Consider the following 22,618-nt stretch of genomic DNA (forward strand, 5'->3'; position numbering starts at 1 on the left):
GTCCGTGCATGACTATCACATGGCTGTTAGGCCACGATATGAAATAATAGTAATATAGTCATTAATCTCCTGTATCACATGACCAGGGAAACGGCATCAAATTTTAATTTTCCCGGAAGTAACCACGCGACTTGCTAGGCGCACCGGCTCCCTAGACAAGAAACATCGCACTATGGCCTCGCTGTAAGCCTACTGAAACGCCCGTTGTGTACATACCTCACCGGCAATCCGTCACCATCGACGCCTTGATCATGGACCTCCGGTCCAGAGGCTTTTTTCGGGGCCATCGGAGTTGCCAATAGTACTCCAGAAGTGCTATATTATTTGATTTTGTGTACTGTCACTTTTGCACGCTCCGGGGATTTAAATAGCAAGTGACAGTAGTAGCACTCACCCCATCTGCCAGCTAGCTAGCTAGCTCGCTAAGTCAATAGCTAAGAAGGGCATCACTTTCCTTTTGGAGTAAAGGACAAGAAAACTACACCACTACTTACATTAACAGAAGATAGGGCTTCAGAGGCTGATTCCCCGTCTTCCCATCTAACCACGCAGGCATTATTGATTCCTGGTAAGAATAACACCAATAGGTGTTGATAACGCTAGCTTGTAAGCTCACTCTGGCTTTGCTTCATTTTTGTCAAAGGCACACTAGCTAGCGTTAGCTGGTTGAAGAGGCCTGCCGGCTGTCAATCCACACACAAGGTTAGCTAACGTTAGCTAGCAAATTTTGCCATGAAGACTACGACTAGTTACTTTATGTAAAATCAAAAACGTATAGCTGACTGATTTAAATAACATAAGACAGTTAAGTGGATACTCGAAGTTGTTTGAATCATTTATTGTTGGAGCTATTTGGCCAACGCTGGCTGAAATGACAGCCAACGTTAATCGTTGTCACGGCTAATCTTCATTTGGTTATCCGTGTAACGATAGTCTACGGGTCCTGTTTTAGACATCTAACGCTAGCGATTTAACGGAAAAGTGTTGCGGCTTTGCAGCGATGTAAACGGCTAACTATAGAGAGCCAATGTTAACTGTTGATCTTTCAAACCTGACTCCACTTGCCTTGTTAGCTCATTACAAATGTCAAGCTACTGGTTTCATTTGCTTGTGGAGCTTTCTGGGCCTGTAATTAAATACTCCTTGTAGGACCGGGTTGGGCTAAACGCTAACTAGCTCAACTAACCTACAAATCAATGTCAAGTGGTACAACGTTATTGCTCGGATCGACTTATTTGCAGTTTCCATGTTTTTTAAAGACAACGAGCAGCAATATAAACTAATAGAATCATCTTTGTATAAGTTGACGTTAAATGTAGTATCCTCAAGTTCAGCCACGTAGCGTAACTAAGCATAATGTCAATGATACTGGGACACGTAGCCGACTGTTGGCTAGCTAGGTTAACTTAACCTGCGAGGAATCTAGCTAGCGGGCCAGTAAAAATGCCTTTCATCCTATAGGACACAGCGGGACGCACAGTTTGTCTTTTCACATCACATATAAACTGACATTTCCAAGATTGTTCTCCTGACATAATTGACGCCAACTGTTAGCCGCTACTGCCGGTAGGACCATATGGTAGATTTGTACATGGATGCTCTGTCTAAAAGCAGCATGGCACTAGCTAGCAGCTAACGATAGCTAGTATTTCAGCAGGTGGATGGTGTGTGACACGTCTGCTATTGATAGTCTTCACTATTTTATTAACTCTGGCATGCGGTATTTTACACTTGCATAAACTCGGAAATCATTTAGCGTGATGAGAAAATATTACCAACATGCGAAATGTATGTTGACCTAACGTAACTTGAATGGATTCTTTTCAGGTCTAGCTAGCATTAGCAGGGGTATGGAAGCCGTTGGTAACACAGTAAATGAACTTTGACCCGAGGTATCCATTTTCCTAAATTCACTCAAAACCAGGCCAATCCAAGTGACTTGGTGGTAGTCACTCATGAGCTGGAAGTTAAACACCAAACCATTTGAACTAATCCCAATTCGTATTGGGCCCCTATTAGAAACTGTAATTGTTGGTGTTTTGCAGGGTGGTGTTTATGGGGGGATGTTTTTATTGACACCATCTGTTCAATAGATAGCTGAGTTAATAGTGGGTCTGTGCTGATTGTTGCTAAGGAATGTAGCCAAAGTGCCCTTTTTGAAGTGTTTTACTAACCATCCCAGCCCTTGTCTACTCAAACAATTGATTGTTTTGAGTAAGGGTTGAGAACACATGAGTGTATACAAGTTGAGGTTGAGCAAGGAATCCACTAAGGATAGTGACACATTGTTGCTAAGATGGCATGCCTGTCAGTGCAGTATGCAGGGGAACAAGGCTGTGGGAGGGGGTTCATCCCTGTTATCATAGGAGGGACCATAGACCACACCCTCACTGCTTGGTTAGATGTCCCCGCTAAAATTTTAGTCTTCAGCACAATGTTGTCTTGTATCTGACCTGTATGACTGTCACATTGTAATGTTTTTTAATGGAGAGCCCACTGTCTGTTACTAAAGATATTGGAGTCAAGGTTCTTCTGTTTTTCTGCTCACAATTTAACTGATTGTAGAGGTTTTATCCAAACAACTTAAAGCAATATTCCACTTAGTTTTAACATTTTTTTTTGTATATAATCTACTCACCAAGATCGGATGCAGCTGGGACGAGTTTTAAGCTTTCGGATTTTTACTTCTTATTCATTTGAATGAGGCCATGAAAATAACCTGAAAACTTACATTTAACACCTGCAATTTTCAGTTGACGTCCGGTCCTGTTTTTTAGAACGTCATTTCGCCAAATCGCATTTTTATTGATAGACGAAAACATAGCGGAGGCATATAGGCTACTCTGATTTTCATGGTGGTCAAGAGCTGAATAACCCCCCATAACCCCCAGGCTTTGAATTGCAGTAAGGCTGATGCTTAGTTTTTTCTATCTCTTCCTTCTCTTTTCCTTAGGTAGGCGGGCAAGGCAGCGCCACCCTAATGCAGAACCACAAAAGCACGTGAAATGAACAAACCACCGCAGCCTATAACGGGACCCACCTCTGTCCCACATCCTGCCCCTTCCCCTGGATTGACACAGGTGAGAACCGGTGACATGGTTGTATCCAGCTTGTTTTGGCAGGTTAAAATTGACAGGAAGTTGGCTAACATCTATTTTTCCTCCATTCTTCCACCTCAAGGCTGCCTATGCCCCTGGACAGCCCCCTTCTCTTGTGTTTGCCACCCCACCTCCACAAATGAACTCTGCACCGCAACCAAGACAGGTATTGTTCATTGCATGTTTTTTTTTTCTTTCTGCTCATTTTTAGCAGTCAGTGTCTAAGTATGTGATATGTTTTGCTTGGTGCAAGACCCCCCTCCACATTTCCTGTTCTTTCACATAGATTTCTGACACGGCTGCCTCTTCTCTAATGCTTTGATTAAACCTGTGTGTGTGTGTAATAGCCTATTTGCACCCCCTTTCTCTCTGGCGGTCAATCTTGACTTCTTTCCTCTCTTTTGCTGTCCTCCCAGTTTGCTGCAGGGCCCCGTGCTTTACACCAACAGGTACTAACACCCTTCACTTTTCCTTAAATTCCCTCAGTGTACTGCATGCATTCAATCCCAAGTGTGGGAGGATTAGATGAGAAAATTGCAGTCCTGAGATCAGATAAATAAAATGTTCCAGAGGTCCCCTAACATTGAGTACCATATCACATCTTAGAAATCCAGATTTCTCTGTATAATGCAATATCCAGTAGACAAGTGGTCCTTATTTTTTATGATTATAATTTATTTTTTTTAGCTGTAGCGACCCATGTCTTATTGAACTTATCTCTGATACTGAGTTGCATGTGCAGCTATTGTTGTTTGAACTTACTGTTCATGGCTGAGTGATACACTGCTGCTTTTCATACTCTCCCATCTTACACCTCATCATCTCAACCTTCCACATTCTCTCTCCTCATTTTCACCTTTTATCTCACTCCCTCTCTTGCTCTCTGCTCATATGTTGTGCGGCTGAAGGGTGGATACAGAGCATTACAGGTAACAGCTTTTCTCTTCCTCCTCCCCCTCCTCCTATCTTTGGCTAACCTCAGTGGGGTAGGGAGAAATGAAATTCAATACAATTTAGACTCGGTGTAACCCAAGAACTGAACTTGCTGCACGCATTGGCAGTGGCTGTGAGTGCAGTGCTTTCAGCTCGGGGAGTGACCGAACACACACACACACGAAGACACCACCACATCCCAACATAGGTTTTAGTCAAACTTACAGTACTTGCTTATGATGTCAAATGCCCACACGCAGAGCAACTGGTTTGTTTATACTAAAACTGATATATCGTTCATTCTTCTTCCCCTCTGTGCTCCCTCGTCTGTCCTCCAGGGTTACTATCAGAACCGGCCGACAATGCCCAACAGTGCTCCGAGGGTCCAGACCAGTAGTGGCCCACGACCTGTGGGACCCACTCATGTCTACCCGCCCGGCTCCCAGATGATGATGATTCCCCAGCAGCAGCTCTCCTTCGCTGGCTCCCCTCAGGGCTACTTCATCCCCCCTGGACAGGTTTGTTCATATTTATCACATCACCAACTTGATGAACCAGCACACATAGATTATATACCTGACCTGGCAAGCCACCTACATAATGTTTTATATGTGATGCTCATATTACTAAAACTGTGGAGATAGCAGTGGTTGACCTGAAGCTCTAACAACTTAATTATCCATCCCTGGCCCTCTAATATGGTTATTCCCGTCTCTTTATGGTCTTTCTGCAGTATCGGGCCCCGTATATTCCACCTACTCAGCAGTATCCTGTGACCAGCAGCACGGCCGGCTTCTATCCTGGAACTAGCCCTGCTGAATACCCTACTTATGGTGAGGGATTTTGCTCTAGACCGACACCTGCCAAGTACAACCATAAACATGGACAACAATCAGCCAAAACGGATGAAATCTATCACGAATATCAGAGACCCTAATTGAACTTGGATTTAGCATCTAGTTTTAATCCATACCCACTTGAGTCCCTCTTTGCCCATATGTTAGTGCTGGATGTGTCTTGGTTTTGCCTGGCAGGTTGGTGTGTGTAACGTGTCTCTGGGTCAGAACACCACTCTGTGTGGTGACCGGCCAGTTGTATGAGGTCTGGCTTGGTTCTGCTTCGGTCTGTGTCCTTTCTATCTGCAGTCTCACCTGACACAGCCTTTAACACCCTGCTTCCTCTGGTTCCTCTCATTAACTCATTCTGCATCTGTCTCTTCCTGCCCTCCCTCCTTCTCTTTCCTCCCTTACCCGTCCCTCATTCCCTTCCTCTCCTTTGCGGCGTTGGTTCAGAGCCCTCTCTTGCTGCGAGGGAGAGGCGGGGTGGTGGGGGGAGAGGGGGCGGGCGAGAGAACGGGCGTCTCTCTCTCCACGGTGCTCCTCTCACCTCCCAGCGCTACCCCGGTGAGTAGTGTGTGTGCTTGTGTGTTGGTCAGCAGGCTTCAGTGGCAAGAATCTGTGTGGCATCTCCTGTCTCCGATGGTGTTGCTTGTATGCTTGTGCAATTTTAGAATTTTCAAATGTACATCGGTCATTTATGTATGTACGAGTTTGTATTTGCCTGTACATATCTTGCTACGTAGACCTTACATAGGCTCTCGGTGTGGACTCTAGTTTTAGTGTGTTTTTGTGTCCCCATTTCAATCCCTACAGGAATTCCCAATTTTGTGATTGCAAGATGCCAAATCAATAGCACCTAAAAATATTGCAAGGGCTTTCATCACTGCACTATACTGTACAAAACAACTCTTTTGAAAAAATTGACAAGGAACACAGATTTGACCAATTACACATTTACCAGTCTTATCAACAAGCAAATGTTTAGTTTTATCTTGATTATCCCTACCTGCACAACAATTCCACTCACAACAATCCCACAAATTGCCTTGCAATTACTCCAAAAAACTCGTCACGTAAAGAATCTTTGGTCATAACCACAGAAAAGAATTCACCATTTTTCAGTTATTTTAGTGTGAAGTTGTGCCTTGCGTTATAGTGTGCTCATGTTTTTTTTTTTATATCGATGCCTTTTCCTTTTCCTCACCTTACTGCAGGAGCGTACTATACAGCTCAACCCCAGTACTCGCCGTCTGTCCAGCCAGCGCCAGTCATGATCAACCCCGCCCAGCAACAGCAGCAAGCTCCGCCTCCTCAGCAACCGCCGGCACAGCCGCAAGGCCCACCCAAGAGGGAACGCAAACCGGTAGTGTGTCACAACAAAGGGCAGCGGATGTCACCTCTTGTCTGGGGTCAAAAGAATTGAATGGAGAGAAACTGTATTGTATGCTCAATGTGGAACTTTCCCTTTTACCTCAAAATAACAATGGCATTCATTATGACGGGTTGCAGCTGTAGATCAGCGGTGAGAGGATGGTGACATAGTATTTTACTATAGGATAGGTGTTTAGTGGAAACTTAACCAGTACTTGTCCTTTCTCCTGATAGATCAGAATACGAGACCCCAACCAGGGTGGGCGTGATATCACAGAGGAGATAATGTCAGGTGGAAGGTCCACCTCCACACCGACTCCCCCACAGGTAAAACATCACTCTTTTTGGGAAGGCAAGGCTCTATTGATGAATTCAAATGCTAATCTGAGGCATTCATGTTTGCTCAAGAGCCCGCATCAGTTGTTGTAAGATTGGTTTATTGATATTATTAACCAGTAGTACTAGTAAGAGCATGTTTGTGTTAAGTTTACTCTAGTTTAATGACGCGGTATAGTCTTTTTAAATCAAATTCTTGGATTATCTGAGTCTAATCTATACTGACATATGGTATGTGTGGAACATCAGTCTGTGATGATAAGGATAGGAAAGAACAAGAAGGGTTTTAATTGGCCAAACTCCAGTTACATAAAGAAAGGTTGCAGTTTACCCATTTAACTATTATTTCATCCACATTGGTTGTTGGCATATCTAAGAATGCAGTCATTTCTAAGACTGAAACAAAACTTTATGGATTTTGTACAGTTTACTGTCTAAGGTTTAGAAAATGGCAGATAAAACAAGCATTTAATTGCAAGAGATGAGTACTGGCATTATTTTCTATTTTAAAGTAAAGCTGGCAGTATACTAGCTGCAGAAACGAGACTCGGCTGGTTTGTATGAACAAAAGGACACATTTGGGGAGAAAAAGAAGTGCCACATTCAGAGTTTCCATTAGACATGTTTTTTTGCCAGCCAACATGACTGGTAAGATTTCAGGATTCCGGACAAGTGGAGCTTTTACTGGACACATGTTTTAAATAAGATAGAATAAATTTAAATGGCAATAAACAATACAAACGAATGCAATGATCCAACAAATCGACAGAAAGAAAGTCACCAGAAAGGAAACTTTTTCTTGCGGGCCTTCAAGAATCTTGCTGCCTTCATGCGTGAGCTCGTACTTCGAGATTCATGGTCAGAAATATGCTGTGTATTCAAGTACTTTTTAGTCAGAAATTACAAAATGGACCCTGAAACAAAAGTAACTTTTTGGTGACTATTTTAGAAACCCAGTGGTACAGAGTTAAATAGTCGCATAAGTTTTGTAATTGATATTTTATTTATTATTTTTTATGTTTTATCTTTATTGGTGAGTTAATGGCGTAAATATTGCAGTTTTGGACCCACTATGCAATTGTTTGGCACTTTGGCACTTGGGAGCTATTTGTAGTAATTTTGTGATCATTTTATGATAATTTAATTAGGCTATTGATTGGTTTATTTATTTGTCATATTTTCCACTGGACATTTTTGCCAACAATATGTTTAATTGTCAACTGCATGTTTTACCAGCCAAAAACAGGCATACCGGCTAACAAAAACCCTGACCACATTGCCTCAGCCTCTGCAGTGTGCACAGGCAATCTGGCCAAACTAGTGGAATTCTTTACACACCAGCCCCCAGTGTGCGATTGTCTACATTTGGTCTAAAATATCACAATTGGTTGTGTTGCTTTGTGGGAAAACATGTTCATTTTTCTCCTGGTTGATTGTGAATATACACAAATTTGTATGTGCCGTCGTGTTTAGCCATGGTTCCATTTTGGGCTAGTTTGCCGTCGTTGTTTACTGCCACCCTAAACGGTGATCCGATCACTCTAAATACTTCTATATTCTTGTGTTTACAGGCCTCCATATCAGATGGAGGTTCTGCCCAGACCAACGGTGAAGTTACACAACCCGTCACCACAGTGACGAGAACAGGTGAGTACGTTTTCTCAGTTTTGATTTGCATAAAAATGTAAGTGCAAGGTTACTGTATTTTTTTTGTTGTTCTGCTCATTGTTTGATACTTAAATATGTTTTACCGGCCAGATGAAAACATGGAACCTGCTCCTGTAGCTGAAACCCCACCTCCTCCTGCCACAGCAAATCCAGAGCCTGTGGTCGAGGCCAAACAGGAAATGGACAGTCAGACAGCCCCGCCCACTGAGTCAGCCACGCAATCCGTGGCCTCTGCACCGGCTGCTGAGGTGCCAACCCCATTGGCAGAGGACCAGCAGTCTCCCTCCTCCATCCCTCCAGCACCAGTCTGTACCCCTCCTCTTACAGACACAGTAGCTAAAGTAGGAGACACAGTGGATGCTCCTGTTGGCCCGGCTGTGACATCAGCAGCAAAAGAAGTCCCTGCCAAACAGGAGGAACCACAGATTGCTCCAGCAGCAGCTGAGAAGGCACCAGAGAAGGAAGAGAAGAAAACGGATGAGGTGAAGAAATTGCAAAAGGAGGAACAGGTGGCCAGTGCCAAGTTGGAGCTAGAGCCTGCAGTTGAGGTCATGGCAGCAGTGGCCCCTGTTACCATGGCAATTGAAGAAGCTGCTAGTCCACCTACAAAGGCAGTGGCAGAAGTCTCCTCTGAGTCTGCTGTTGAGCCTCCAGTTTCTGCACAGGAACCTGCTGCTCCACAGACCCAGAGTGCTGCCCCCAGCTCTGCCCCTGAGCCCGAACCCACACCAGCTCATAAGGCAGAGCCTCTGCTCTCCAATGGCCTTCCTCAGGACACTGATGAACTGTCTGAGGATATGGCATTTCCAGACACTACACCCCTCGCCAAGCCAGACACCTCTCGATCTCAGGAACCCACATCCGTGGCTACTGTGGTAACGCCGGCCCAGGAGGAGGAGGAGCAGAAAGAGGAGGAGGAGGAGGAGGAGGGGAAGGAGAAAGGTGAAGTTACCCCCCCTGCCTCTGTCAGCTGCCTCACAGAGGAAACTACTATGCAAGGTAGGGTGGAATTAAGAGGTTTTTACTTGCATTTTATGATTGTGTTTAGCTAGTTTTACTTAAGATTTTAATGTCAACACTGTATCCATCTCTTGAAGCTGCTGTGTCTGTGCCAAAGAAGAGGAGGAACATGAAGGAGCTTAACAAAAAGGAGCCCAATGGAGACATGCTGGATGCCTTCAAAGAGGTGTGTATCAGTCTGGGTGAGAGCATGTTGATGAAAGATGAAGAGAAAACACGCACACAGTGTTCAGTGTCTGTTTACAGTCTCAGCTGTAACAATAATGGCTTTGAGCATATTGGGTTTCAGAACACCACATTCTCAGTGAATGGAAAGCGGGTTATAATATTGGTTCATCTTGTCCTGTTTTCTTCCCTCTAGGAACAGGAGGCCAAGGCTGCCTCTGAACCCTCGTCCACTCAGGCCGACCCTGTCCCTGCTGCTCCGGTTGCCCCTCCCGCTGAGGTTGCCCCTCCCGCTGAGGTTGCAGATGAGACCTGGGAGGAGAAAGAGGACAAGCAGAATGCGGAACCCGACGGGTCTAAACCCACACCTGAGCCAACCGAGCAGAAATACCAGTACAAAGAAGGTGAGTCATGATTAGGATTTGCCAGAACAGTGCAGTTTAGATTTTTGTTAGGAGTTAAATGTTAACAAATACCTTTTTATGAACACTTTAATCTTTAGTGGCCCCAGTTAGATTTGAACCCCTAAACCAAGCAGTGTTGGTTCCATGCTCTGTCCTTGGAACTATACAGGTGTCATATTGATACATCATGTGCTTCATGGTTAAACACACAGATCAACACTAGCAGGGTGGAATATCAGGGGAAATGGGGTGCTGTAGTGAGTAGAGAGACGGCCCTGCAACCAGAGGACCCAGGTTCAAGCATCCACCCTGCTGAAGTGTCCTGATCAAGGCACTGAAATCAATGAAGTATCACACATTGCATTAAATTCTGTGCATGTACACATCTCTTGCACATCTCTTAGAACAATGGAAGCCGATTGACCCAGAGGAGAAGAAGCGGTATGACAGGGAGTTCCTCCTGGGCTTCCAGTTCATCAGCGCCAGTATGCACAAACCTGAGGGCCTGCCTACTATCAGTGATGTGGTTCTGGACAAGGTAGGTGACGTTTGCACACTGCCTCATTCCAGAGTGGAGGACAAAGGGGCTTCTATTTGCATGTGCAATCACACAAGGTTTGTTTGGGGTTGGCATTGCACTGCATTTGTTATCGTTGTGAGCTGTGATAGTCAGAAGTCCATCAAAGTTCTTACTGTTACATTTAACTTATGCTGTAGTGAAAACTGTTAACCATAAAGAAGTTTCCTCCTATATTAAAAAACTGCTTGGTAATTATTTAGCCTACTAGGCTACAGGAGGTGTACTGTGGACCTTTTTTCATTTTGACATCATTGAGTCATATTTCCCCTAACCTGTAGTTATAATCACCAGTTGGTTTGTAAATAACATTGCTTTGTAATATTCAGACAGTGGTCATTAATGTCCATATATGGGATTTTAGAGGTATCAACAAACTGGCCCACAATGTCTTCTCGTTACAGAGTGAGAAATATTGTTAACAACAAATTAACTTCCCAGATTCTTTTGCTTAAATTTGGTTACAACCAAGGTAGCAGTCACTAATCATGGTGCAGTTTAATATGTATTGATAGTTTCAGAACAATACTGTACATGATAGAAACTTCACACATGCACCACAGGTTCCCCTTACAGAGTAGATGATCTGATTTTGGAGCACCTTGCTGCATACATTTGGATGTGGGAAAAATAATTTTCTACTACTACTGTAACTCCTTAATGCTTTAAGATACAGACTTCATATTAATGTCATGCTTGTGTTGTGTGAAGACATGTTAACCATAAATATTTACTAATTTATGCAATAATTTGCTTAATTAATTACCTAATTAGCATACATGGATATGTTGTATATTGCGATTATGGTGGGACCTTATGAAGCTTAAATACAATGTTTTGTATGTCTTACTATGCCTGTAGGCTAATAAGACTCCACTACGCCCTGCTGACCCAGCCCGTATGATGAACACCGGTCCTGATTTTACTCCCTCATATTTGGGGAACCTTGGCAGCAGGTCAGCAGGAGGACCACGAGGCCCGGTAAGTGAGAGAGTCTATGTGTATGTCCGTTCTCCCTTGGGAGTGAGTGTTGCTCATTAAAGGATAATTCCTGTCTCTTGTCCCTAGGCCTGCACGATTATGCCAATAAAGATAATCCCAATTATTTTGCTAAATATTGTGATCACGATTAATAGTCACAATCATCAGGGCACAGCTACAATGCTAAGGCAAAGTTTGCTCAGGATCTGGTTTAAAAGCAAAGTATCTCCAAATGACAGACAATGATCCACTTTTAGACAATGATCCACCTTTAAGAAATAAAACAGTTTTCACGTTCAGACTATGGAGAAGGATTTTCCTCTCCAATGTTGGGCCCTTCCATTAATTTCCATGTTTCCAAATAGTTGAGGTAGGTTTCTCATTCTTTCCCACTGGAGCTGCCTGCTTTTCCATCTTAACTTTCATTTTGATCACATGGGTGCATGTTGCATATTCAAACGTTATGATTGGTCATGCATAATGGAAGCATTTAATATACCATACCATTACTTTGAGGGGAACTGAAAATATAACAAACATTTCAATATTGACGAATTACACAATTATTAATTGTGGAAACATAAAATTGTGATATATGACTCTGCTGATTGGACTTTCACAAAACTTACAGGTCGAAAGTAACATTTTTTGCATCTTTTAGTCCTCCTGCTCACATCTTTTAGTCCTCCTCTTTCTCCTCTCCTGTTATTCTGCTTCACCTCACTAATGTCTCTCCATTTGCGTTCCCTCCAGCCTCCCGGGCCACGTCGCTCCCAGCAGGGCCAGAGGAAAGAACCCAGGAAGATCATCACCAGCATGTCCCTCAATGATGATGTGCAGCTTAACAAGGCTGAGAAGGCCTGGAAGCCCACGGTGAAGAAGTCTGCTCGCAGCCGCGGGCCGGAGGAGGTGACCGACGAAGGAGACGACCCAGAGCAGGCCAAGACTAGGGAGCTGTTCAAGCGTGTGCGCAGCGTCCTCAACAAGCTGACCCCACAGATGTTCCAGCAGCTGATGAAGCAGGTGACAGAGCTAACGATAGACACGGAGGAGAGGCTCAAGGGAGTCATCGATCTCATCTTTGAGAAGGCCATCTCCGAGCCCAACTTCTCTGTGGCCTACGCCAACATGTGCCGCTGCCTTATGGGGGTGAGTGATCCCATCTGTGTTTGTGTCCAAGTCTTGTGCTTTCTCTCTTTGCACTCTTTCCCCTCCGTTTGCTCCAATGATGACTTCCATTTTGTGCCACGTGTCTGGGCCACTGAATACTCATGATGGGATTGAGGAACTGAAGGAGCACGTTTGTCACTGTTCTTTCTGTTTAACATGTCTGATCAAGTTGTTATCCAATAGGAAGTTTCCAAATTGATATGAGTAGAACTTGTCTTAACAAGACTCCCTCATTGTTTCCTCCTCTTCAGTTGAAAGTCCCCACCACAGACAAGCCAGGAGTCACTGTGAACTTCCGCAAGCTGCTGCTCAACCGCTGCCAGAAGGAGTTCGAGAAGGACCAGGACGATGACGAGATCTTGGAGAAGAAGCAGAAAGAGTTGGAGGCTGCCAAAGATGTGAGAAATGTGCTCTTTCTGTGTCACTGTCACAACCACCACAGTCTTTATTTGTTCTTGTTCTTTATTTTGACTGAACTGATAAAATTTTCTACTTTGACCCTGGCACAAAGCACTAACACCCATGTTTGCTTGTATCTACCGTCAGGAGGAGCGCGAGCGCTTGAAGGTGGAGCTGGAGGAGTCTAGGGACAAGGCCCGCCGCCGTTCACTGGGTAACATAAAGTTCATAGGCGAGCTGTTCAAGCTGAAGATGCTGACAGAGGCCATCATGCACGACTGCGTGGTGAAACTACTGAAGAATCACTATGAAGAGTCTCTGGAGTGCCTCTGCAGGCTGCTCTCTACAATTGGCAAGGACCTGGACTTTGAGAAGGCCAAGGTAGCAAATTATAGACATTCTTAGACACATATGTAGACACATGTAGGGTGAATTGTAAAGGGAAGTGAATGATGTCTATAGAAAATACATACTGTCTCTTGTGATGACTTTTTTTTTCTTTGCCATGTGTCTGGGCCACTGATAATTAGTGATGGGATTGAGGAACTGAGGTGACAAAACCACTCACATGTTTACTCACACACACACGTTGTGTCTTCCAGCCCCGTATGGATCAGTATTTTAACCAGATGGACAAGATCATCAAGGAGAGAAAGACCTCATCCAGAATTCGCTTCATGCTGCAGGACGTCCTGGACCTCAGAAGGGTAGGAGTTAATTTCACTTATTTTTGACCCTGTCCTTTGTCCTCTTTCCCTTTTTACTGAAGTTGATTCAACTTGTCATTCCACCTCACACAATTGCATTCCAGACAAGAGTAAAAACAAGAAGTGAGGATATACATGGCAGTTCAATACAAAATTAAACTGCACACTTAATTGTAACAGTAGTAGTATAAGTGACTGATGCCAAGTAATTGAAGTATTCCAGCATGAACAGAATCGCGGTATACTGGCATTAATCGACAGGAATTATGAGGTGCATGGGAGTCCAGGATGCAGGTATTAAATGACTGGTGTATAGAATTCAAGTGTTGGAGTTTTGAGAGAGTTGCAGTTTAAAGTGTTGCTGGAAAAGGTGTTAAGCAAAGTCCACCGTGGTGTTGGTGAGTTCTGTTCATGGGGGTGTGGTGCAGTGGGGAGTATTGTTCATTAAAATTCACCAGGGTCTCTATAATTATAGCTTTTGCTCTCTTTGTATCCCTACCTCACTTGAAATTTGGAATAGTTTGAGATTATGTTTTCACCCTTCCCCACCTCTGCTCTGTAGAATAACTGGGTGCCTCGCAGAGGAGACCAGGGTCCTAAAACAATTGACCAGATCCACAAGGAGGCAGAGCTGGAGGAGCACAGGGAACAGATCAAGGTCCAGCAGCAGCTCCTCTCCAAGAAGGATGGAGGAGGAGGAGGAGGAGGAGGAGGAGGAGGAGGAGGAGGAGGAGGCGGTGGCAGGATGGGAGGAGGGAACATGGGGGGCCGAGGCCCACACACCCCAGGAGGAGGCCGGGGTAGCCAGCCTCAGGACGAGGGGTGGAACACGGTGCCCATCTCCACCAAGAACAGACCTATTGACACCTCCCGCCTTAGCAAGATCACAAAGGTATGTCTAAGTCCACCAAAGGTGTCTCCATCACCAGTCTCAGTTAAAAATATCGGTTTGTTGTGGCAGTGGTTCTCAATCCTGGTCTTTGGGACCCAGAGTCCTGCTGGTTTTCATTCTAGCCATCTAATCGGGGACTGATTCACACCTGGGATGGAGGTTGAATGCAATTATCTACCTTGCAGGATAGAAAACTAGCAGTACTCTGGGAACCAGGTTTCAAGACCACTGGTTTAAGGGGAAGTGATGGATAGTTTATTGGAGGTGACAACTTTATAGAATACAGACTGTAAACGGACTGTAAAGCTGTAAGTCCTTCTGCACAGGGTGTCTGCAGGCCCTGAATTAAATCTTTAAAATGTCTTAAATTTTATTGTCTAAACTCAAGGCCTTCAAAGGTCTTGAATACAATTAATAGCATTTCATGTCTTAAATTCAGTTTTTGAGTTCTTTAACAGTTTGTGGTTTCTTAGTGCGGTTTTTCCAGTAATAAATTAAACCAGTATGCTATGTCTACAGTTTTGTTTTTTTTTATCTTCAGATTTATTTCAGTTGCAAAATTTCTTATATTTCATTCTAACTTTCATTAAAAATTACAAAAAATATAACCTGATGAAACGGAGACCTGGGTGAATGTGTCTGTAACCCTGTGTGTTGGTCCTGTGTTTCCCAATAGCCTGGTGCTCTGGACTTCAACAATCAACTGCTGGCTCCAGGGGGCAAAGGCATGTGGGGCAGCTGGGGCAAGGGCAGCAGTGGAGGAACAGGAGCTAAGCCAGCCAGTGGAGAGCAGGGTAAAACACACACACATGCTTTCAAAAAGATGGCATGGTATTGGTTATCTCGGTTGGGGGATTAATCCATCTTTTTCCTCCTCCAGACACTGGTCGTCCAGCTACCAGCACCCTCAACCGCTTCTCAGCCCTGCAGCAATCTGGTCCCTTGTTATCTTCCACAGACTCTGACCGCAGAGTTCCTCAGAGGTATTTAGCAGCTGCAAAGATCTTCTCACCAACTGAACTCTCTTTGCTCTCTCTCTCTCTCTGCTTTGCTCCTTTGTGTCTAGTTTCCTCTGTGTCGTCCATTCCTTCACTGTTCACCCTGTACTCCTTTCTGTGAATGGCGTACAATGCCCATCTTTAACTATCCAGTATTGTTACAGGACAATATGAACACCTGATAATGCACACTTACACATCCAAAATGTGGTCAGCCAATGACACATTTGCACACCCTGAATATGTGCTGTCAATTTGTCTGTAAACTGTCTACCTGTAAATCTGTCAATTGTCAACATATCAAGAAATCTTTCAAGCTGACACAAGCTCTTAATCACCATGATGACGACGCTGTATCTACAATTACACACACACAGGGAAAAATGTATTACAGCAGGAAATTTCCCAACTTCCCCACGGGGATCATTTAAGTTTCCGCTTATGTTACCTTCCCATTCTGCCCTTGGTGCCCTCTCTCCATTTCCCCCTATCCGCAGCCACATCCTCCTCCTTCATTTGTAACATTGCCTATCTCTTTCTACCTCAGGTCAAGCTCCAGCCGCGAGCGCGGTGGGGACAGAGACAGGAACGATCGCGACCGGGACAGGTTTGACCGCTTCGACCGCCGCGAGGGACGGGAAGGTCGCGACGACAGGGGCAACCGGCCCCCCATCACCAAGCGCAGCTACAGCAGAGAGTCGGAGGAGCGCGGTGGAAGGGGGGGAGACAGCCGGGCCTCCACTGAGCCTGTGCGCCGTGTGGCCAGCATGACTGACGACAGGGACAGAGGAAGCCGGGACAGAGCTCCAAGCAAAGAGCATGCAGGTACAAGCCTAGGGAGCTGAAGTGGAGATGTAGAAAGGAAAAAATGTTGTGTGATAGATGTAATGGAGGACAGCCTGATGGTGTGAGTGGTGTAACACAGAACTATGTATATTGAGGAGATCAAGATGCAAGGGGGGAAAGAGATAAGACTTAGCATGTATTGTCACCCTTTTTTCCACAGTGAAGCGTGAGAGCACCCCCACTCCTCCCCCTGCTCCTTCTAAACCTGCCTTGTCCGAAGAGGAGATTGAGAAGAAGTCCAATGCCATCGTTGAAGAGTACCTCCACATCAATGACTTGAAGGTACAAACATGGCACCGTGCACACTTGCATGAAACAATATATGAATTTTACTTGCATGCACACACACGCACACATACAGGCCTGCCAAAGCAAATGCTTGGGAGTATGAAACGGCTCTGATGGCCAACACCTCTCGCCTTTCTTCCTCTGGTGCTGTAGGAGGCGTTGCAGTGCGTGGTGGAGCTGAACAGCGCCTCGCTCCTCTTTGTGTTTGTGCGGAATGGTGTGGAGTCAACGCTTGAGCGCAGCACCATCGCTAGGGAGCACATGGGCCTGTTGCTGCACCATCTCATCAAGGCAGGGACGCTGCCCACACAGCAGTACTACAAAGGGTGAGCATTTGAGAGGAAAAAAATTGTCGCGCAGTGTGTGTTTGCTCAGGCATTTGACTACATGCAAGACAAAATTTTCACATCTGGCGGATCCTTAACTTAACTGTGACTGACTGATTTGGAAATATCAAGATAAGCAGAAAGTGTGTGGCTAGAGTGAGAGATTGAAGTGTGTGTGTTTTTGGTGCTGTAGGCTACAAGAGATCCTGGAAGTGGCGGAGGACATGGCCATAGATATACCCCACATCTGGCTCTATTTGGCTGAGCTCATCACCCCCATGCTCCATGAGGGAGGCATCCCCATGGGACAGCTCTTCAGGTGAGGCCCAACGCTAGAAGTCGGCAAGAAATAATTGTATGCTGCCGAACACTGATCCACAAAGAAATGGTCTGTAGTAAGGGCTTTCAAGGGACGTGAAATGGCCTCTGAACCTGTGTAATTGTGTGTCTAGGGAGATCTCAAAGCCTCTTGTGCCTCTGGGGAAGGCTGGCGTGCTGCTGGTACAGATCCTCACCTTGCTCTGCAAAGAAATGGTAAGTCGCACCCCGTAGATAAATCCGCTTTTCTCTTTGTAAGGCATGTAATGTCCACATTAGGCGCCCACTTAAATAGCTCTGATCATGTTTCCAGACATTTTTTGACCTTTCTTTAGTCTTGTAAACCTTTCTTTATCAGTGTCTATGTCTATGATCTAATACTTTGTGCAGTTTAATATTATAGAGTAACTGAATTGATTGTTTTTTTCCCCCTTAGACCCATAAGAAGATTGGGGCTATGTGGACAGAGGCTGGGCTGAACTGGAGAGATTTCTTGCCCAAGGATGAGGATGTGAACAAGTTCGTGACTGAACAGGTCTGTAGGAGGAGGAGTTAACTTTCAGACAGTGGAACAATTATACAAAAAGCTCATTCCAAATTTAAAAGCAAACATTAATTTGGAAGTTACTGAAGAATATATCTATAATTAGAATGTATCTCGTGCTGTTTCTCACCCATTTCAGAAGGTGGAGTTTACACTAGGGGAAGAGTCAGAGTCTGAGGGAACCGATAAGAAGAAGGTCCTAAGTGGAGAGGAGCTAAGCAAACAGCTGGATAGACTCTTCCAGGACAAGGCCAACAACCAGCGTATCCGAGACTGGGTCGAGGTGTGTGGGGGCAACTGGTGATACTACTTTAGACTGAAGTATTCCATGCAGGCCTGTTTTTTTGTGTGTTTTTTTGTAATAAAGGTTGCACAATTGAGTAGTTTGGATTCTTATCGTTCAACTCTGATTTTTCAGGCCAACTTGGATGAGCAGCAGAGTGCTGCCAACCAGTTTGTGCGTGCGCTCATGACATCTGTGTGCCAGTCTGCCATCATATGTAAGTATGACTAATTAAAGGAGGTAGAAGTAACAAGGGCTGCCTGATTTTGGTTAAAATTGTAATCCCTGTTGTTTTTCAATTTATATATTATGGGTGTCATTAGTTATGAATATTAGTCTCTGATTTGAGGAACCAAATTGTTTTACTGAACCTTTTGCATTTTACATCGACATCTTGACTACTTTCAGCTTTACCAGACATTCAAAGTGACGTTTTCCGATATTGCTGATTTGACAGTATTCTACAAAGATTAATAGAAGAAACAAAAATCACAATATATGTGATTAATTGTGCAGCCCTGGAAGTAACCAACAAGTGAAAAACAAAAAGTTTTATCCCAATTCATGGTTTATATGAACAAGTCTTGGTTCCTCGTCCTTTCAGGTGAGAACCCATACAAGGTGGACGTGGAGCAGATTACCCAGAGGGCCAGTCTGCTGCAGAGATACCTGTGTGATGAGCAGAAAGAACTGCAGGCCCTTTATGCCCTCCAGGCGCTGATGGTGCATATGGAGCAGCCAGCAAGTGAGTGTCCTGTCGCTGTCTGTGTCTGTCTGTAATGTGGCGGCCGTAATCTGCTATAAGTAGACATAGTCTGTGGGTGAAGTACACTAATGAAGTATAATTTACTGCAACTAAAACAGCAGTTGTATACGTAACGATACTAGATCAACATCAACCTCTGCTGTTCTGTTTCTGCAGACCTGCTGCGGATGTTCTTCGACACCCTGTATGATGAGGATGTTATTAAAGAGGAGGCCTTTTACAAATGGGAGTCCAGCAAGGACCCTGCTGAGCAAATGGGCAAGGGCGTGGCCTTGAAATCAGTCACCGCCTTCTTCACCTGGCTCCGTGAGGCCGAGGAGGAGTCTGATAAGGACTAAGGACTCAACTGAATGCTGTCGCCCCCTTTTGGCAAGGCATGGGCTTTGCAGGTGGCTGTGGAGAGTCATGGACTACAATGCCTAAGAGGCGGACTCAATCAATCCTCAATGAGGATAAATCTTTTTTTGAGGGAAGGACTCATGAAAAAACAATCATTTCTCTTTCTCTCCCCTCCCTCTCTTGCTTCCTCATTCTCTTCCCCCACCTGCTTGTCACAGCAAGTGTCCTCCTTATGACATAAACCTGAAAAATGATTCAGCAGGATTGCTTGTTAACTATGCGTGAAATACCCCACGTCACTGCGGAAACACTTTTTCAAAAAATAATACAAACCAACACGCTGCTCTTTTTATGGTTCTAGATAATTATTTTGCCTGACATCCTATTTGACACGTGAGAGTAAACATCAGTGCGTGTCACGTAGCGTGTTGCTGAGAATGGGTATCATGCCATAATGTGTACGATATCCAAACAGAGCTCTTATGTCTTTTGTCCCTTACTGGAGTGTGCAGCATGATTGAAGTGTGTTTCTATTAATGATACAGTGGGAGAAACATTGATAGGCAAATGTATGTTGATAACTAATATTTCGATGGATGGAGTTTTTAAGCAAAGGTTGTCTTTTCTTTTTCCACTTCGTGTTTACTACGATGGGACCTGAGGACAGAAACGTGGAGGACTGATTGTGACCCTTGACCTTGACTACTAGGGGGTGGTCTTAATGCTTCCTCTAAGCCATCCTGTCTCCCATCCCCAGTAGTCAACCAACCTGACTGACTCTTCATCTTTACCTCTTCTGTACTTAACATGAGCTGTTGGGGCGCTCTCCCTCCACTCCGTCAGGGAGACCCCTGTAGAGGACACTTAATGACCCAATCACCATTAAAACTTGAAACCTACAGAAATTGACTTGATGAAATATATAAAGTTAAAAAAAAAAAAAGCAGAAATGATCCGAAAGCCTTTTCTACTCTAAGTGGAAACACATTTCAGGAGCGTTCTGTAAATATATAATGAAAAAAAAAAAAAGTTTTTTTGTCAGTTTTATTTTTCAGAAATAATAAACAGAAATTGCTGATGTAATGCCATGTATCCTTTTCCAGCAGAGGTGGCAGTTGTCCAGATGCAGAGAGGTGCTTTAGATAATCCATTGATTATTAGTTTTATTGGAATTTTGTAAATATTTTTTGCTTTCTTTATTATTTAAGAAATTATTGCTTCTTTTTGCATCGGAAACTGGAAAGATGAGGAAACGGAGCATTGCAAATAAAAGACTTATCAAGTTGCTGAGCAGAGTTTTGCCTAAGTGTCCCAACCATTATGGCTGCCTTAGTGTGTGTGTGTGTGGTTGCGTGTATGCATGTGTTTTGTTTGCATAATGTTCATATTGGCCTCTTGTAGGCTGTACCTTAAGCTACATAACAAATCCCATGCAGGTTTTTCTTTTTACAAATGTATTGTGAAAGTAGGGATTTGCAGGAATCTGAAGTCTCATGTTTTCCACCACACATTTGCCGATTTGTATTTGAAAATTGGGAAAAAAATACGTTTTTTCTAATAGGTTTCTTAGTATTCTTCTTGATAGAGAGTGATCTACTGCATATGGTTTCACCTTGGTCCGCTCCTGGCGCCCCCCCCCCGCATGTGGCCCTGTAATCTGCAGTGAATCTGTGCTGCAAAGGACTGCGAATGAATGGGGAAAGATCCAGATTACATGCAAATGACCATCTGCAACGCTTTCTAGGACTAGAACATGAATAAAATTCCTGCGCAGTTTATCTTATTATAGGCTACATGGGGAGGGGGAGATGGGATATGACACCGCCTCGCGCTGATGACGCCCACCAACAGGAGACATTTGGACAGCCTATGTAACCCATATACCGAGCAACAAATGGTGCGTCTTTAGTGGCGACCTCATGCTGGAGTTGGGAATATGCACCGGGGACCGTGTGGCATTAGTAGTCTAGCGCAAAGCTTACAGCAAGAGGACAAAACCCACGTTATCATCTGTTGATAGGATTGGAGACAAGCGCATTATCATGTGCGACACTTCCAGTGCCGCCGCGGTCCGCTTTACAGGTAGGTACCGAGTGGCGCTATAAAGAAAATAATGACTTCCATCACATGCGTCGCTAGAGCTGTAAAGGTGCACAAAAGGACAGGGACTATTTGCATCAATCATGTATCCGATGCAGGTATCGGTCGGTGCCATTGCTATGCAGATGCGGTCTTGAGAGGTTGCTTAGAGACATGCTGCATCCGCGCCTCGCACCCACTTCAACGACGGTGTTATTTTCCTGATAATTACAGGCTACGGGCCTGCTTCCATCAATGGCGGGATGATGTCTTATTCAGCCGGCAGCGTGTCACTCCTTACACAAATACACCATCCCCAAATAAACCCAGCACTGCACGAGCCCGCTTCCTCCATTCCTGCCAGAGGCTTAGCTCAAAGCCTGCATCAAGATGCTGGCAGAGTCGGTGCAGTCAAGCTGGCACTGCATCCCACTTGTTGGTCATGAAGTCAGATCCCTGCATGGCTCTGAGGGTTTTAGAGTAGGCTACTGATAACTTTATTCATGCACAATGTTTGCACAGTTTGTTGTGTTACTAATGAGCATGTTTGTGTCGAAATGGCACACACCAGCCATGCTGCAGGCGTTATGATTAAAGAGGAGCTGTCCACGGTGCTGAAAAACTGATAGAGCCTCAGGCAGGAGCTGAACGTGTTTGTGTTAATCAAGGCTGAGGATGAGTCTGTGCTGCTTAAAGGTGTGTTTGTAGATGCTTTAGCGCTGGGCTAGCGTTGATTAATGTCACGTGGGCAGTGGCTGTCTATGCCCCTTAATGTCACCCTCTCCCTAGTCCCTTCCTCCTTGTCATTGACACACATAACTGTTGACTTCATCACAGGCTTATATCCACAATCAGGAGCCTTCCCTTTCTTATCTGCTTAAGGATGTCTGGTATTAGCGAGGTGATGTCAAGTCATGCACGTGCATCAGAGCTGAGGTCAGGCTGCAGGTGTCATGCTTGATGAGAGAGTGATTTACACATTCTAAAAGAAAATGAGAGTCATTTTCGACCTCTCTTTGCTCCATATGTACTGATATTCACAGATTTAGCTGACCCACCAGACCTATTAGGTGTAGACATATGTTTTTGGTTTTTGGACATGGGGTTAGTTAGGTAGCGCTATCACTTTTAATAGGGATCAGCAGCACTGTGGTGGGCAGGCCTGGAGCTGCTTACCAGCGCTGGTCACACGCCATATGTTTGCCTGCTCGCGTGGAGACTGTCACCAGTGCCCTCACCCCTCCCGACCCTGACCATTCTAACCGGTTTCA

The 22,618-nt window shown here is 44.6% G+C and overlaps 1 protein-coding gene and 2 non-coding genes across 3 annotated transcripts; all 3 read left to right on the forward strand.

Annotated features, from left to right (window-relative positions):
- Nucleotides 1-162: 162 nt before the first annotated feature.
- Nucleotides 163-20,631, forward strand: eif4g1a (eukaryotic translation initiation factor 4 gamma, 1a). Its single transcript, XM_071541454.1, has 30 exons — nt 163-568; nt 2,954-3,080; nt 3,181-3,264; nt 4,370-4,549; nt 4,765-4,864; nt 6,085-6,233; nt 6,476-6,568; nt 8,149-8,224; nt 8,336-9,244; nt 9,343-9,431; nt 9,627-9,834; nt 10,239-10,372; nt 11,273-11,392; nt 12,146-12,541; nt 12,814-12,960; nt 13,109-13,342; nt 13,564-13,668; nt 14,231-14,560; nt 15,237-15,354; nt 15,441-15,543; nt 16,106-16,383; nt 16,565-16,686; nt 16,846-17,018; nt 17,212-17,337; nt 17,471-17,552; nt 17,773-17,871; nt 18,020-18,163; nt 18,299-18,380; nt 18,768-18,908; nt 19,086-20,631. Exons 2-30 carry the CDS (start codon nt 3,006-3,008, stop codon nt 19,265-19,267), a joined length of 5,079 nt encoding a protein of 1,692 aa, XP_071397555.1. The 5' UTR covers nt 163-568; nt 2,954-3,005; the 3' UTR covers nt 19,268-20,631.
- LOC139662750 (small nucleolar RNA SNORD66) lies at nt 12,613-12,689 on the forward strand. Its single transcript, XR_011696686.1, has one exon. It is a non-coding gene; the product is annotated as a small nucleolar RNA SNORD66 (small nucleolar RNA).
- LOC139662751 (small nucleolar RNA SNORD66) lies at nt 13,438-13,515 on the forward strand. Its single transcript, XR_011696687.1, has one exon. It is a non-coding gene; the product is annotated as a small nucleolar RNA SNORD66 (small nucleolar RNA).
- Nucleotides 20,632-22,618: the final 1,987 nt, after the last annotated feature.

Source organism: Centroberyx affinis, unplaced genomic scaffold, assembly GCF_046629955.1.
Source record: "Centroberyx affinis isolate AG114_WGS23_722 - 3 ecotype Tasmania unplaced genomic scaffold, CSIRO-AGI_Caff_v1 ptg003881l_1, whole genome shotgun sequence".
Classification (NCBI taxonomy): domain Eukaryota; kingdom Metazoa; phylum Chordata; class Actinopteri; order Beryciformes; family Berycidae; genus Centroberyx; species Centroberyx affinis.